Below are 17,716 nucleotides of genomic sequence, written 5' to 3' on the forward strand. Positions count from 1 at the left end.
AAGAGAGACCTGAGATGCATTGAGATATCACACACACATGACATGACATCACTTTGAACTTCACTTCACATCCTGTGCGGTGGACAGTAAATATTCAATGGGTTTTGCAGATAAATCCATATCCAATGTGCGTAATGCAGAACAAACAGTGGATTAAAAGGCCTCTGAAGTGCAGCTAAGAGAGGAAAAGGAACTATAAAGCAGCCTAAAATTGAAATACTAACTGAACCCAGTTGGAATAGGATGATTACATGAAGATCTCAATCAAATGTGATTAATGCATCACTGCAGGCCTCTGCACGTTCGCCTCCGTCGGTGTAATGACTCGAAGATAGAGCTGATGGTTGTGATTTGTTGCCACGGTTTTCTCACTCTCATCTGAAAGTGGAAAAAGTTCGGCAGCTGCTGTGACAACATGTTGTAGAGAAAGAGTCGATTGACTTTTCAAACGCACAAGTGTACAGTATAGCAACACCTTTTCTCTTCCTGCACACACACACACATAGCTAATGTCTCACAACTGTGCATCTACAACCTACCACAAACCAGAACGTACCACATGTTTATGCTCATTTTACACTCACTGTGGAAAACTTGTGCTGCGTAAACCAGTGAATAATAAGTGCTTTTTTTTTTTTTCTTTGCTGCAAACGGTGGGAAAAACTCAGAAAACCCCAAAACTCCGCCTGACTCTTCCCTGAGGTCGCGTTGTGTCATATTAATTTAGAAAATGCGACTTGAGTGGCGCTTCCTGCTTTAATTAGTTGCAGGATTGTTGAAGTGATATGATTGCCTCTCGGCTATCTTAAACAACGAAACAAATACTTTTTTTTTTTTCTCTTCGTCAATCATTGAAATAAGCAGGGAAATGGGAATTTTTGCGTGGAGCCTGTAACAGCTCTCCTGGGTGTTGTTGTGCAGAGTAAAGCGTGAACTGAATAGTCCCATTTTGAGTGTTTCCTCCTCATCTGGAGGCTCTGAGAGCTCTTCAGAGCGCAAACACCCCCTCCCTTTTAACACCTCTACCAACCGGCCAGAAATGATGTTTCCTCTTTGATATGGGAAGTGCAGCTGAAGTGGTGTCTACCGAGTTGACTGACTCATCACCATATCTTGTAATTACAGGAAACACTACAACTGTACTTGTGCAGATCTCAATCGTATTTTATGAAAACACATGAGGAACATGGTGTGCAATTCTGTTTTCAGGAAAGGGTTCTTCTCTCGCTGCAAAATGTCTCCTGATCAGCATTTTCGGCGGCAAACATCGACAGGAGAGCTGGTATACCGGAGGGAGCAGAATGTCAGATTTGAGCCGAGCATGATAATAATAATAACAAAAAAAAGAAAAAGAAAAAAAAAAGTGGTGACATTTTCCTCTGCTTGTACTGGAAATGTCGCCAGCCAGATTTACAGTGGTGGAAGTAAGCTTTCAACATGTCAATACGGCTCCAATGCAGCAATTCATATGAGTGGTTGTGACCAGACGTTGGTACGAACCCCAGAAATGTACACAGATAAATAAATCATAGCATTGCAATCCATAAATAAAGTTCTGTTCTTGAAGCAGAACGACATTCGATGCTTTCGTTTGTGACGGCAGCTTCAAAGATATTTATGAAACCCATCGATCACAGAGCTCAGGCAGGATTCTGGTCTTTAAATCCAAAAAGTTTCAGCAGGGCCTTCATGTGGATCTTGAACTTCTTCAGCTCCTTCGACACATGACTGGGGTATTTTTCTCTTCTTGTGGAGCCAGTTAAGTGATCTCAACCTCCACAGGACAGATTCATCTCAAGAACATCCTGCTACATGACTCCGTGCATCCGTCCTTCGATAATATGGTTTCTGTTTCCTTCACCTCCAGACACCAGCCACTGTTGGTTGGGTTGCTTAGGGTCACACTGTATGCTGAGTGTTAGAATAAGAGATATCTTATGAGGAGCTCGATGGTGCCTTCAAAAACATTCAGGAGTTGCAATATCTGTGGGTAAAAGGTGCATTTGTTAAGTAGTGCATCAGTCATGTGGTGTGATTGACTTTGAAACCAGTGACTTCACGATCCCTGCATTCAGAGGTTGTTTCTAAACCGTTAACCTAGATGGTTCTTAGTGTTGAAACTTTTTCCTGTTTCATTTCTCTTTATCTAATATTAAATCAACGTTATGGATTATGGTTATGTAATGTTTTCTGCATCAGTATTTCTGCAGTTTGTACCAATCTTTGCTCAAACCGTCATGTGAATTGCTGCATTGAAACTGCTTTTTACGATCTTTATCTCCCAACTGTTTCTTCATGAACTCAACTTTCTGTTCAGGGGTTATTGGAGGGTTGAAACTGGTTGATTCCCAAACTGCTGCCATGTTTATAATATAATACAATGAACAGAATCATATGCAGCATTAAAGGGATAGTAGCATTTTTTTAAAAGTGGGGTTGTATGATCTACAAATAGCCCCTAAGTACAGTTGCAGTAGAAGAAAACGCAGTTTTTATTTGGACCTAACTAACTCACGTATCCCTCCGCCCAGGGTTAGCGCCCCCCGATCAGCAGTTGGTTAGGTCCAAATAAAAACTGCATTTTCCTGCACTTTGAAGGGCTGGAAAAAATTATATTATAGCGAACAATGGAACTGTGTATTTTTTTTTCAGGTAAAACCTCTTTTAGGCCGCGAAAATAGGCCGTTTCTTTGGGTCTGTTCACAACACTGTATGTTGTAAATCTCTGGGCAGGGCTATTATGGGCTGGCGTTGCTAACGGGAGGAGTGCAGAGAGTCTTCTACTGCAATTAAAGTACTTAGGGGCTATTTGTAGATCATACAACCCCACTTTAAAAAAATGATACTATCCCTTTAAGATCAAATTTAATTTAGTTCCCGCACAAACCGTGAAGAACAGACTCAGCTCAAAGGTCAACAACATTTATCCAGAGCTGCTTTTACATGTTTGTTTCTCTTGTGTCCCCCTCAGTCCAGCTCCACTCTCCCATCCACCACCAGCGCCACTCTCCGGTATCGCAGCGCCACTCGCCCATCTCTCAGCGCCACTCCCCCGTCCCTCCTCCGCCCCACCACTCCCCGATCCAACAGAGACGCTCCCCGGTGCTGCAGCGCCTCTCGCCGGACATGCACCGCCGCTCGCCGCTGCTGGACGTCAACGACGGCCCGGCCTCTTACTCCTGCCGGCCGCCCAGCCAGCACCTGAGGGCCAGCTTCCAGGGCCGCCGCAGCTACTCCGAGGTGGCCGACCCCTCCGCTTACCAGTGCCCGCCGCGCTTCTCTCTGGACCCCGTCTCCACCCTGCCTAAGCCGCGGCCGTACGTCGAGGGCTACTCGAAACAACAGTCCCAACACGTGGGTTCTCCTCACGGCGGACTGCAGCACCGGAGCTCCCCGTCCCCGCACCAAGGCGGCGTAGGAGGAGGAGGCGACGGCGGCGGCCACGTGGGGGAGAGCTCCATGCGCCACTCCAGAGAGATGCCGTTCCCGCTGTCCGAGGTGGCCCACCTTCATTTTGAGCCCCCTCCTCCTTCCACGCCCGCCCCCCAGCCCCCGCAGTCCTCCGAGGACGAGGAGGAGTGGACCTGCCCGCACCCCATCAGCCCTCCGCGGACGCTGGGAGCGATTTCCTCGGCGGTGCCGAGCGGCGTCATGAGAGGCCCGGCGTCCTGCTCGGCCTTCCCCATCCCCCAGCGGCCCAACACGCTCAGCTGCCACCCGCAGTCAGGGTACATGTCTGCGGACCACGCCCAGTCCTGGCCTTCAATCAACGTGAGTATCAGTAAAGAATTAAAGGGATAGGTCAACATTTTGGCAAATTGGCCCATTGCCATAATCGCTGTAGTCATAGCAGTAGGTTCGTTACCTTTAATTGTCGGTGCAAGCTGTTTTTAGAACGGCGGAGCAGAGCCGCGAGCTGCTCAGAGCTACGCTACGGAGGCTCATAGGATTTCTTGGATTCCCTCATCAAACTCATCAAATACACAATCCAACAACTCCAAAACGCTGTCGTGGACAAGTTGCACATTCACCACGCTATGAGATAATAATAGAACATTACCAGACAGAGTTGTTTTAGAGGTAAATTCATGCAAAACCACTGATGCGCGTTGCCTTCAGGGACAGTTTTTCAGCAAGCAGTCTCTGCATTCACCTCTAAAACAACTGGTCACAACTGGTCACAGGTCACAACTTGTCCACCAGAGCATTTTGGAGTTTTTGGATTGTGTATTTCATTAGTTTGATGAGGGCCCAAACTGAAGAAAGAGACCTCTGCACACTGCAGATCTATGCAATCTCACTTTATTTCTATTAGTTCTTATTAGTTTGATGAGGAAAACCAAGAAATCCCATGAGCCTCCGTAGCGTAGCTCTGAGCAGCTCGCAGCTCCGCCGTTCTACTCCTAAATCTATAGCGATTATGGCAATGGGCCAATTTGCCAAAATGTTGAACTCTCCCTTTAAAAGTTATGAAGAGAATTTGACACCATGAAGCTGCAGAATCACTTTGTCACAACTGTGGTTGATGATTAGCCCTTTACGGAAAGTAACGTGCGAGTTTAACCCTAAAACTCCTTCCACTCTGTGCGTCTTTTTCACACTTGCATGTCACAATCATCTCGCAGCATCTGTCTTCACCCATGTCTCTTCCTGGTTCCAAGTTCCTTTAAAATTTTCCGTTAACTTGAGAAATTCATTTAACCTGGCCTTTTTTTTTTTCTGAGAGTGAGATAAGAAGTCTGATACTGATCTTGTGACTGTGCACTAAAAGCAAAAGGGCCAAGGTCAAGACGTGTTGAGCCTAGCTTAGCGTAAAAGGGAAACAGCTTCTCTGGCATGTGTCCACCAGATAAAAGATGCTTTAACAGCTCTGTTTTAAGCAAAATAACTGCAACACTGTACCTCAAAGCTTCATTGATTTGTCCTTTTTATTAATTGCAAGGGCGTATTGCAAGGTATTGGGGGGGTCCAAATGACAAATAAGATCCAGTGTTTCACACAGGATTTTACGAGACTGTGACTTGGCGCATTTAGCGTTTATTGGCAGCCCAGCACGACATAACACTGACAGAGATGAGAGATGGTGAAACGCAACAATAATATAGTATAATAATATTCTTTTTTTTTTTTTTCTCAGAATCTGTGGCGGACCCAAACGAGTTACTTAAAGGGGAATTGCAGTTTTTTACAATCTGGACCTTATGTCTAGCATAAAATACGATAATTTACTCACCCAGATAACTTTGGTGTCATTACAAGTCGTTCCGACAAAATTAGGTCCAGCCGAGAGCTGCGTATATCCATATAATGCAAGTTAAAGTAGAGTTAAATGGAAAATAAGAGAGTGGTGCTTTAACAGGTGGGGTTCTTAAAAGGAGAATGTATGTCACATATTTTTATATATTATTAGGGGGGACAGATTGGTGTTCCCCTAATATTGGGTGGGGGCATGTCCCCCCCCCAAAGAATGCGTGGTTACGCCCATGCTTAATTGTGAACTGCGAGAATTGTCAGTCACCACTGTTCACTGGCAGCGGGGTAAGGCTGAAGAAGGCGTTCGGGTTCATGAAGGAGGGATGGGTCGAAGGAGCACGGTGCTTTGCTTCCTTTCCTGTTTCCTACCAACTCTTGACGGTTTCGTTTCACTGTGATGATCAAAGTTCCCTTTTGAGGGGAACTCCACTGATTTTACACATCAAAGTCGTCTTTTTTTTTGTTATTTAAAAAAAAAAAAAAACAGGTGTTGTCTTCTAGCCTACTGTACATGCACACCCAAAAAAAGGACAGTGTGCGTCATATAGATCAGAAGTGCATGTACATAAAAGTTTGCTGCAGGAAAGACAAAAAAAAAAGCAATTTAATTTAAGATCAGAAAACGCTTTATTTCCAAAGACACCGACAAAGGCCGTTCTTCCAGTAAGTTCATCAGATCAGATAAACCACACATAGATATATATCTATATCAACCCACAGCTCAGCGTATCCTAGGAGATCACAGCTGCTCTTATAGCAACTCATGGAAAACATTTTATCTGTTAGTTTTACACCGCTTTAATGTGTGAGAATAGATAACACATAATAAGACTGGACATATGCTGCTGAGTATATTCTCTCTCTATAATAACTATTGTTATTATTATTATTATTATTATTATTATTAATGTATTTACAGTTGCAGCCAGGCTGATCTTCAGAAGTGCTTCGTTTCACCGAGCATCTCTGTATTCATTTATAGCCTATTATCAGTTTGTGATGACTGATTTACATTTCCTTTCTGGGTTGTTCACTCATTCAGGAACTAACTGTCTGTGTCAATGTGAAGATATGGAGAAGAAGAATAAATGGCATAAATGTGAAGTTAATTCTCTTAAAAATGAAGAAAACAAGGAGAAATCAATGTTTCTAGAGCTCCACACACCAGTCTCTTTCTCATCTCACTCAGAAATAAAGCAGATAAACTCATTTCCCAAAATAATTCCTATGTAAATGACCTCTTTGAACTGAATTGGATTAAAACGTGGACCGCAGTTTCCACCTGGATGTTTCATGGCAACGACCCGAGCGGTCCCTGTTGTGTAGGTCTGAAGTGATCAGTCAACGAGTAGTGATGTAATCGTGTTGCTGCCCACAGAGTGACTAATACAACCCAGTGGAGTGAGTAAGTCGAGCACCAACTGTGGTTCACCGTGGGGTCTGACTCTTTACTCTTTGTGTGTGTGTGTGTGTGTGTGTGTGTTGCTCTGCAGCTCTGGATGGAGACCGAGGAGAGCGACATGCGGAGCTGCCCTCTCTGCCAGCTGATATTCCCCGTTGGTTACCCTGACGATGCCCTCATCAAGCACATCGACTCCCACCTGGAGAACAGCAAGATCTGATTGCCATGGCAACCAGCCCTCACACTCACACACACACTAAAAAACACATGCACTTACAGTACACACACACATAAACACAAACACAAGACACACACATCTGCTGCGTTCTCTCCTCTTATAGATTTACGTAGGAGAACCGGCAGACGATCGGCGCGATCCGTTCAGAGCTACAGGTGGGGACGCAAAAATGGCACAGGGGCCCCCCGTTTTAATTTAGGGAGCCCCCCTTTAACCCCCCCTCTAACCCCCCTCCGACACCCCCCACATCCCGAGACTCCAGGGTCCGTCTTGGATCCGTGAGTGCAGGAGCGAGTCCCTGCCTGTATCATCACTGGCTCTGGTTTGCTGCCGTTTTGTTTTGAGTCTTGTTGTGTGGTTTCAGACAGTTTCAGGTGTCGTGCTGTTGTTCCGCTTCACAGTGTTGCACATACACACACATACACACACACACACACATGCATTGCACACACACATGCACACACACACACACACACACACACATGCACATTTGGTACACTTAAGGAAAGTACAGCTGGTGATGAGCTACGACAGGCAGTTCAGGAGTAAACGATCAGGGAGATGTGAGGCGTCCTTTATTTTTTTGTCCACAGACTATTCTTAGCTTTAAATACTCTTCACCTGCTTGGAAATTTTCTATCTCACACACAAACACACAAAAACACACAGACACACACACACACTACAGTATATTTTACAGAGGACTCTGTGCAGTAAAAGTGCCACGGACAGTTAGAAGCTGAATCTATAATTGAAGTCTCATGAAGTTTTTTTGGTTTTGGTGACACTGTGAAGGAATGGTGACCGATCAGGGGTTTGATGCCAGTTCACTTTCACTTTTCTAGAAAAAAAAACTAATCAAAAAGACGTTTGTTGTTTCCACGGTATAAAACATTCCAGTCTCGCACCTCATTAACTGATAAAAATCTGGAGAACACGAATGTGAAAGTGCAGTTTGGATCAGCCTGGAGGCGGTTTCACCCAAACGGAGTTGAGGTGATGCCCTGCAGGGCGGGGCAACTGATATTGGGGCGTCCGTCATCTCTAGGGGAAGTTTTAGTCGGAATATACCTTTATGCTTGCAGCCTGTTCAAAACAAAACAAAAAAAAAATTCTAAGTATCTTAGCACTTTAAGTTAGCATAGCCTATACAATGTATCTGTTTTCAGTCCCCATATATATTTTCCATGTATAATTTACTATTTATATTGTCAAATCTGTAAGGCAAAAAAATATGAAGATATATTTTTGCAAATGTTGATGCACCGTGTCTCATGATGACGCTGGTGACATGTTTCTCCCACACACACACACACACACACACACACACACACACACACTGCTGTACATATAAAAACGGACTTGGAAGGTCAGGATCCCACTGCATGGGACGCTTCTCTGTAAAATAAAACGATCACATGGGATTCTCCTCGGTCTTCCTTTAAGATCTGACCTTCACAGAAGAACAGTTTGATGTCACCACGACTGCCCAGACCGCCCAACAAAAACACAGCCGGCTGCATGAGAGCAAGACTTGATGTGATGTGATGGGTTTTTAAAGAAGTACTGTATTTCTATCTCGGAGATCTGACACTGGAAACACCGTCTCCGACCAACAACGTTATCTCTGCAGGGTTCAAGCAACAGACATTATACTCTTCTTCTTTTGATACGTGGGTTTCATTTTTAAAAATCACAAAGTGGATTCTTGTCTGGAGATCTGCTTGTGGAACTTGAACTTCTTTTTTCTTTTTCTTTTTCTTTTTGGAAAAAAATGGCAAAAACAAACACAAAAAAAAAACAGAGTTACACTGATGTCAGCTAATCTGAGGCTTTTCAGTTACATGTGCAGTTTCTAATGTAGGGGATGTCCCCGCCACGCCCACCCCCCCCACACCCCCCACACCCCACCCCCCCGCCCCCATGCATTAAAGCTGGGTTGATATGAAGTGCAGTAGATTAGAGCGCATAGTCGAGTGACTGTGGCGGCAGGACGATGTAGGACGCAAAGTTTCGGGTCTCTGCATCAGCAAAAATTCAACCTCGCTGAAGTTCTCTCGAAAACACCGAAACCCTTCAAGCTCTGGAGGCCTCGCTTCAGGTTTAAAAAAAAAAAGTTTTCTAACGGGGTTTAAAGGATATCACATTAAAGGATAATTCCGGTTTATGCAGACCTGGTTGCTCATACAGTATCATTGTGTTGAAGGGAGGTAGACGGATCGGTCATTTGCTCAGCTCACACGCTAACGAGCTAAGCTAATGCTACAGTTTCTCTCTCCTGTTCAGTTTCATTTTGTCTATTTAATACAAAGTTATAAAAAAACAGGAAGAATGCATGTCTCTCAGCCCGTTAGCTCATTATCAAACTAGTTGTACCATCGACTCCTGTGTTGTTCCTCCTGTGTGGGGCGTTTTAATACCCCGACAGTAAAAGTGAAAGCTGCAACACGACTAACACGATGCTTCCTCCACTTTGATTTCTCTCTTCCCTGAGAGCTCGGTACTGTAACGAGAGATTTCTGATGGTAAATATAAAAAAGAAAGAAAGTGGGTTAAAGTTCATACAAGTTGAAATCGAGTCAAATCGACTCTGAGTGAATCAGTCAACCATGATTCCTCTATAGTGTTTCATTTAGGCTACTGTTATTATAGTGTGTGGGGGCTGAAAGTAAATTCATTTTTCATAAATACCAATAAAATATTTTAAACTAAAAGGCACCACTGTCACTAAACTGATCATGCGGATGCATTAGAGTCTGATCGATTCAGCTTCAGGTGACACTGATTTATTGATCACATGTTACATGAACACTGCAGCAACAAGAAGAACAGAATAAAAAAAATCTAATTAAACCTCTCAGTGAGTCACAGTGAGGTCATGGCGTATCTGAGGAAACTCTAAAACTGCACTGCCGGTCCCACACACACACACAAACACACACACACTTTTATTTCACCTGTCAGATTTATGGTTTAACAGTGAACATCTGGATCGTCACCTCTGGCTCTGTGTGTTTTCTTGTTTGTATCATTGACCGATTAAAAAAAAAGTCAAAGTTCAGGAAGCACCCACCTCCTCCACTTAACCAGTTTCCTGGGGAAAACCCTGAAACCTGCTCAGAATTTCACAAGAAAAGTGTCGAGCTTCAAAGAAATCTCAAAAATAAACACAACTAGTGTATATGTAGTAGATTTCTGCTTTATTTCCCTACACCACTATCATCACCTCCTCCACCACCACCACCACCGCCGCCGCCGCCGAAGCTCCTGCTGGCCGCACTATTGGCTCCTTTACAATCTGTCTCATCGTCCCACTGCTTTGTGTCTTTGCCAGGTGATGCAACCAAACTGGAAATAAACTGGAATTATCCTTTAAAGCCATCACCACATCACCACCACCACTCCATAACATGCTGAGGTGTACAATACAATACAATACAAACTTCCTGAAGCAGAGATACTTGAGCATTAAAATCGAAGAGGGCTTTAATGACTCCCAGTTATTCTACACTGTATGTATGTTCCTATATCACTCTGTGTAAAAAAAAAAAATATTTAAAGCTGTGTACAGACAGATATTTTGCAAGTGTGTACGATGAATGCAACATGTACTCTTTTATTCAACAACTTCAAATTGGAGTGTCTGTAAATCAGTATATATATATATAAAATATAATCCACCACCACCACCACTACCACACTAAATATGAATTATACGCGACTTGTATTCAAAGTACTACCCGACACCGTGTCCTCTCAGTCGACCAGTTCAGTCCAGTTCAAACTGGGGGGTTTTTTTGTTTGTTTTTTTGATGCTGCGTTCAAAAAGAAAACTGACGAATGAATGTTTGAAGGTTTCAGTTGATGTGTGTATTTGTCGGCTCTGATTTCTTCAAAGAGAGGAAGAAGAAGCACAATGATGGAGACGTGCAGAGAGCAGCTGACGACGACGATGCATTTGGACACTTTAAGTTATAGCTTAGTGATTTATTTGAACTTGAAGTCCAACAGAGAGTTTTTTTTCTTTCTTCTTCATAGAGGAAATGTGCAGCGGTTACACACAACATGTACCTTCTCCCCCCCCCCCACCCAATCAGGGGGCCTATACCCTGGCTCATAGCGAGCAACAACAACAATTTATTTCCTGTATTGTGCAAAAACAGAAAACCTTTAGCTCAATGGGTTTTTAAAGTGTCAAGAAAAAGGGGAGAAAAGAAAAAAGAAAGACATGCAATGTGGTTATTGATGCTGATGGGATGTTCACCCACCCACCACAACCTGTTGGCCAACACAACCAGCAGCAGCAGCAGAGTGACCACACCCCACCTCAGCTCGAAGTCTGATCCACACCAGGTTGTTTTCTTTTTTTTTTTTAAACACGTCTGCACGCTCACCGATGTTCTTACCGAGGTCCATCACATCGAAGTTTTTAGGATTTTCTGTTCAGAATCTAAAGAAATCATCACATCTGGATTTATTTTGTTGTTACTACTTCTGTGTCTGGCTCATTGGTTTATACATCAACATCTGTCAGGATTAGAAAATTAGAAATGATGTGAAATTTCCTAAAAAAAAAAAAAAAAGAAAGAAAGAAAATTCAGTTGGTCCGGTTTCCAGCTCAGTAAAAACCATGTGAGCTCCGTCCTCCTGGGTAAACACTGAGACCTCAGCACTAATGAACTCTCCACAACACTAATGAGAAGTCGTGTCTACTCTGCAGCATGTTGTGTGTGGTGGAGCAACACTGCTGCTGGCATCCAACTACCTTACAAATGTGATTATTGAAAAAACACACACACATACACACAAAAACAACAGAGACCCACAAAGAGTCACTTTTACTTCCTCTCTCTCTCTCTCTCTGTCTGTAAATACTCCAATAAATAAACAGGAACTTGCACTGAAACGCGTCTCCAACTCGCTTCTTTATACACGACGACGAGTGATGTCATGTGCACATGGCTGCTTTTCACACTCTGGTATTAAATTTCAGAGCTTGAAACCTGAAACTGTTGAAACTGTTTGAGTTTGTGTCGAGGGAATTTTAGGGTTGAAAGGACTTGATTTCAGAAACATAAGTCATAAATCACTATAATTAAGTGAAATTCCCTCAAACTTCTATTAAATCAATATGATTATTATTGATTCAAGTCTGTTATTCATTTATTTTAGTTCGAGAATTACATTATGTGACGTTATTATGTGAGTTTCTGTAACATATAGCATAGTGTGTGTGTGTGGTAATCATGTTGTCTGTTGCTGCTGACAGAGATAAATTCACGCGCCCCACACACACACACACACACACACACACACACACCTTGCCCATCTGTGTGATCACCTATGAAAAGTTGCTGGTCCACATCTGGAGTGAGAGACTTCAACATCTGGATCAACAACTATGTAGTAACTAATGGCTCATAGATAAGAAGTTGTAGCATCATCATGTTGTTTTAGCTCGATTCATGGATTATATTAAAAACCTTCAGGGTCAAAGTTCAGTTACCATATGAGTTATAAAATAATTAATTCATTTTTGACAAAATTGACTGATTTACTGTTTTATTAATGGATTATTACTTTATATATATTATTCATTTCATTACTTTTCTTACAAACCTTTGGTGAGTTAAACATGAACAGATGTATTTAATCTTTGAAAAGAGCTGTGAGTGATGATTTTTTTTTTTTCAACAATTATTATCCAGCAGTGCACATCTGGCTGTCAGTTATTATTTAAAATGAAAATCAAAGCACTTTTGTAACAAAAAAGAAAGTGGAAAATTATTTTTATGATATTAAGCTTTGATGCCTATTTGCGTAATAATAATTAAAGACGAAGGGCATTTTGTTTGAGTCAAATGATGGCCGCCCCTTTCTTCAGCCACCACGCTATAGTTTCCTACATCTTTAGCTCTGTGCCGCTAACCTCAATACATAGCCTACCTCAGGAAAAAGAAAAACGCATCCACCCATCCGGGCCACAAAACCACAAACTCTGCTAAGCTCATGTGAGAAGCTACAGGCAGCAGAAACCTGCAGGGAGACTAAACCACACGCACTCAGTCAATAGATGATGAAAAGCAGCACTTACTATCGACAACCTGTCTGAACACAACACAACACAGCACACGCTAACACACAGGTAGGTAAACACACACACACACACATATACCAGCATGCATGCAACACACACATAATTCTTAGAAAACAAGGCTTTTTTGTCACTTCTGGAGTTCCACTAATCCACCACATCACTTCTTTCCTGTAAAAGTTTTTGCTTTTCAATCAAAATAACTGAAATCAAAGTGTTTTTTTTTTCTTTAGAAAACAAGTGTATAAAACATTTTATTTGTGTTACCCTATCCTATCAATATCATTTTTGCACATGAGGAACAATATTTAAACATTATTTCTTCCTCATACTGTAATTGACTGATAGCAACACACTAAACATCTGCATGGAATTTAAACACCATTCAATGTCTTTTTTCCAGTAATTATAAATGAAAACTCTTTCATCATAATCAATATTATTTTATTCTTATGTGATTCTTATTTGCAATAAGGATGAAATATATATATGTACCGATCTACACATCATGCATGTGTTTTCACTCTGTGTTCCTGTCCATCAACTGTTATATAATGTTGTCGGCGGTAAACACACACACCATAGCACGCTCTGCACGTTTTCTATCAGCTGCTTTGTCAACTCTGTTTTGTTGCAACAGTTTTCCTGACTCACAACAGACACACACACACTGTGTAGAACAGAGGGACATCAGAGGAGTGGACGGTGCTGACCGGTCCGAGCCCAGTCCAGTCCAAAGTGAAGTTGAAAGGTTGCAGTTGCCCTCAACAAGTGTCTGTGAGTTTCAGAGTGAGCATAGTTACCCCTCCGTGCACTGAGGAATGACACATTGTGGTTTGGTTTGGTTCGACACACACACATACACGCACACACACACACACACAAGGAACAAACACAAACACAAAAACACAATGCAACACCGAGCAAACCTGTGATCATTTCTCATTTCTCACATCTTCCCTCGCGAAACAGAAAGTAGAGATAAATCATCCATGAGTTACACTACTGAAAGGGTCAGAGAGGGGTTGGAGTGGGGGGGGGGGGGGGGGTGAAGGTGTGTGAGAGGGGGGGGGGGTGGGAGGTGTGAAACAATTGCTTTCCAAAACTGAACTTCTCATGCAGATGTTGAGAAGCTGACGGCCACTGAAGAACTCTCTGGTGTTTCTTCATCACACTGTCATTTTAAATATGTAAATGTTAATAATACTGATTGTTTACATTGACTTTAGTGATATATCTTTTATCCCATCCTCTATCAGGCTTCTGAAGAGGATTGTTATGAGTAGGTGGGTTAGTTTGGTTCTTTTCTCCTTTTTATTTTTACTTGCCTAAGTGTGTGCGTGTAGGGGCACACCATATCTTTGGCTTATTTCCCCTGGCTTTAAAATGTTGAATGTCAATTTGAATGTGTTGCTGAGACTCTTTTTATGTCATGCTGGTTGTTGTATTGTCCATTGTCTATTTATGTAAAAAAAAATAATAATAATCTAAATATGTATTGATTTCTGACTTTTCAGTTTGATGATGATGAAATTCTTCATTCAGTTACATCATAAGCTACAAACATTATCAACAATGTAGTGACTGAAAAGGCACGGGCAGAAGAATAATGATTATATTAATACCTGTCCACCAAATTAAGCTATGCAGCATTCTTACAATATGAAAAACAAACAAACATACATAAAAGCAAAACTAAACCAGAAAAAGACCGGAACAAATAACACAAAGAGAAGATGACTCTTTTTAAATCTCCTCTTATGGTGACTCTTCATCATCATCTCTTCAGAAACCTGCTCTTTAAAAAAAAAAGAAAAAGAAAAAACCCTCCCTCACCTACAAGTATTGAGACAAACATTTTCCACCCTTTGTTGAGTTTCCATGTAGGAAGTGTGTGAGCAGAGAGCAGCCCACTAGATGGCCACATAAACCACATAAACCACAGAACTTCAGCCTGTGTCACTTCTCTTCACACCTGATTCTGCTCGAGTCACGTTCAGAGTTTGTTTGTAGTCTTCTCATTTGTTAAAAAAACAACAAAAAAAGGAACAAGCTCAAAGAAAGAGGACAGAGGTGATGTGGACACAGGAGGACGTTGTTAAAGATTTAATAAGAAAGAAAAATGAAAGAAGAGAAGGAGAGTGGTGGCTCAGAGTTTCCTAACTCGTGCCTACGACGTCCAAAAACTTCCTCATGCTCCAGATGTTTTTAAAAAGAAAAAAAAAACTGTTGTTAATTTGGAAAAACACGTACTCGCTTTACAAAATGACTTCCAACAACATCATCAATCAGTAATACAAGCCCGTTCTCACTGTCCAAACATGTCCTCACTCACGCCCTGCCGCTCCAAAAGTGTCCACGCTTGTGAAACGGTGTCTTCGCTTTTGATTTCTTCACCGTCCAAGTGTTGGCATTTCCAGAAAAAAAAAAGGAAAAGAAAAACTGTCCATGAACGTCCTCCCTGTCCAAGACTGTCCTCATTTTCCAAGCATCTCTACTTACTCTCACATATGTCCTCACTGTCTATAAATGTCCTCATTTTCCATAATGTAGACATAATGTTTCAGCAAGCTCGCAGTCCTAAAGACATGTTTCACTGTCCCAAGTGTCCTCACATTCAAAAATGTCCATACTATTCACAAGTAACCTGAAGAAGGCAAGGCAAGGCAATTTTTTGTATAGCCCGTTTTACAAACAGTTTGTCTCAAAGGGCTTTACATGGCATCATAACAGCATCCTCTGCCCTTAGACCCTCACATCCACTGAGGAAAAACTCCATAGAAGAAGCAACTCTCCACTTTTTAACGCTGTTTTTTTGTATTTATTCTCTAAACAATGTCTAAAAGTGACCTGATGTTCAAAATTCAAGAAGTATAATAGATTTTCTTCTTAGATTTTCTTTCTTTTTTCCTCTGTGTCCACACTGAGGTGTCTCCAGAGCATCCATCACCATCTCTAAATGAAGCCGTCAACTTATCAATCCGTGATTTTCTTATTGTGATCATGGAAAAGAAAACATGGGGATAGAAACAAACCAAACAGTGAGTTCATCTGCTTCGGTGATTAAAGACTTCCTGTGCACAGAGACAGAGACAGAGAATTGATTGAAAGGCCAAGCGGTGTGTGACTACAACCACACTATTGATTGTTGTTGCCATGACATTTATTTTCTGTGCTGGGATAAATACAGCGATAAAGCTGAAGCAGACACCAGATTCACCACCTGCTGTTCTTGTAGGACGAGTGTCCCACATGATGTCCCACATGATGTCCCACTGACAACATGTTGGTGATGATGATGATGTCGTTGTCTGGGCCGCAGATCGAAGCCCAGCGAGTAAACAACATGCAAAAAGAAATGCAGCTTACACTCAGCTACATCTGCATGCACATCTGTCCTGTCCTCTCTCACACACACACACACACACACACACACACTTACACGCTCTAACGCTCCACATACACAGACACACATATTCGCATCATCTGCACAGCTAGTGTCGGCGTAAAGCGGTGAACTGCGTTTGAACCGGTGACCTCTGTAACTCACCCATATTGATGGCAGCCACCGCACTCGCTCACAACACAGCGCTTCAGCAAGCATAGCATGGCCCCGGGGACTGTAGGCGTCAGGGTGGAGGGAAGAGGGGGGGGTGAAGGGAGGAGGAGGGGTGAGGGATGGATGGATGGATGGATGGATGGACGACAGATGAGTGAAAAATATTGCCAGTCAAGTTTATTTAGTCAAGGTGTCACGGTGGAAAAACAGAGAGAGACGGAGGAGGAGGGAGGACAAGGTGTGACACATTCACTTACAGTAGGTTTAATGAGTGTTTATCTACCTGTATGTAGACACCCAATTATAACTCCTATTGAATATGTCAAACTTGTGTCTTCATGTTCGTTTTTCCAGTTGTAGGTTGTGAAAAAAGCCAAATTTCCATGTTTTTTCCCCCCTACGTCATGTGACTTCTCCTGCGGCAGGGATTGGTTCCCGTCCTGAGCACCAGGGGTGACACAGAGGTGAACCATGCCGCCTCCATGAATCATTCATTTTCATGTCTAATTGTCTAATTTTGCATTAGCGACATCCTCTAGAATCTTATATGAAACATTAAGTGTGGCGTCGACGTCTCACTACAGCTCACACACTCATGTTTGCATGTTCTTATCCGTAACACGTCATCCATTATGGATGTCAGGAGGAAACCGGCGGTCAGTATTAAAGGACAGAGCTGTTCGAAGAGGAACTGGGTTTTTTTTTTTTTTTTACTGTCAGCTCTGCCTCCTGCGTTAATATTTGATCGAGAGCAGGCAGCCGCTGACGTACCGCAGGGGTCTTCAGCAGGGTATCCAACCTCGGAGAAATGGCTCCGAGTCGCACAGTGAGTTCATCGTTGTCCCACTGACATGGAAGAAATGACCTTTGTAGAAGCAGACAGGGTTCATAACGTACCTGCAGGGATCTGTGGCTGGAAGAGGTGACGTCTCAGCAGCGCCCGGTGGAAATTATAGCAAAGGTTGACAAAGAGACATGAAAATTAAGGTGTTACTATACAACATGTGGTGTGTGTGGACACCCAAAAAGGACTGTTGATGTCCTAAATCAATGCTATTAATCTCCTGTTCTACTCTACTCTCTCCACCAGACTGAGGATGGAGCCATCCTCAAAAAGGAAAGGAAAGGAAATGCACATCACTCAGCTTCTGTGCCAGATCTCCTGCTGCT

At 42.6% G+C, this 17,716-nt stretch overlaps 1 protein-coding gene across 1 annotated transcript in view; it reads left to right on the top strand.

The window, feature by feature from the left end:
- tbkbp1 (TBK1 binding protein 1) overlaps nucleotides 1-8,244 on the top strand; it is a 61,594-nt gene extending 53,350 nt beyond the window's left edge. Inside the window, exons 9-10 of the mRNA XM_085761562.1 lie at nucleotides 2,972-3,771; nucleotides 6,747-8,244. Of these exons, the coding sequence (XP_085617688.1) occupies nucleotides 2,972-3,771; nucleotides 6,747-6,875 (929 nt within the window). The 3' untranslated portion in view covers nucleotides 6,876-8,244. The remainder of the gene's footprint in view (nucleotides 1-2,971; nucleotides 3,772-6,746) is intronic.
- The last annotated feature ends 9,472 nt before the right edge of the window (nucleotides 8,245-17,716 follow it).

The sequence above is a fragment of the Trachurus japonicus genome, chromosome 19 (assembly GCF_045865225.1).
Source record: "Trachurus japonicus isolate A0001 chromosome 19, Traja_1.0".
NCBI classification, from domain to species: Eukaryota; Metazoa; Chordata; class Actinopteri; order Carangiformes; family Carangidae; genus Trachurus; species Trachurus japonicus.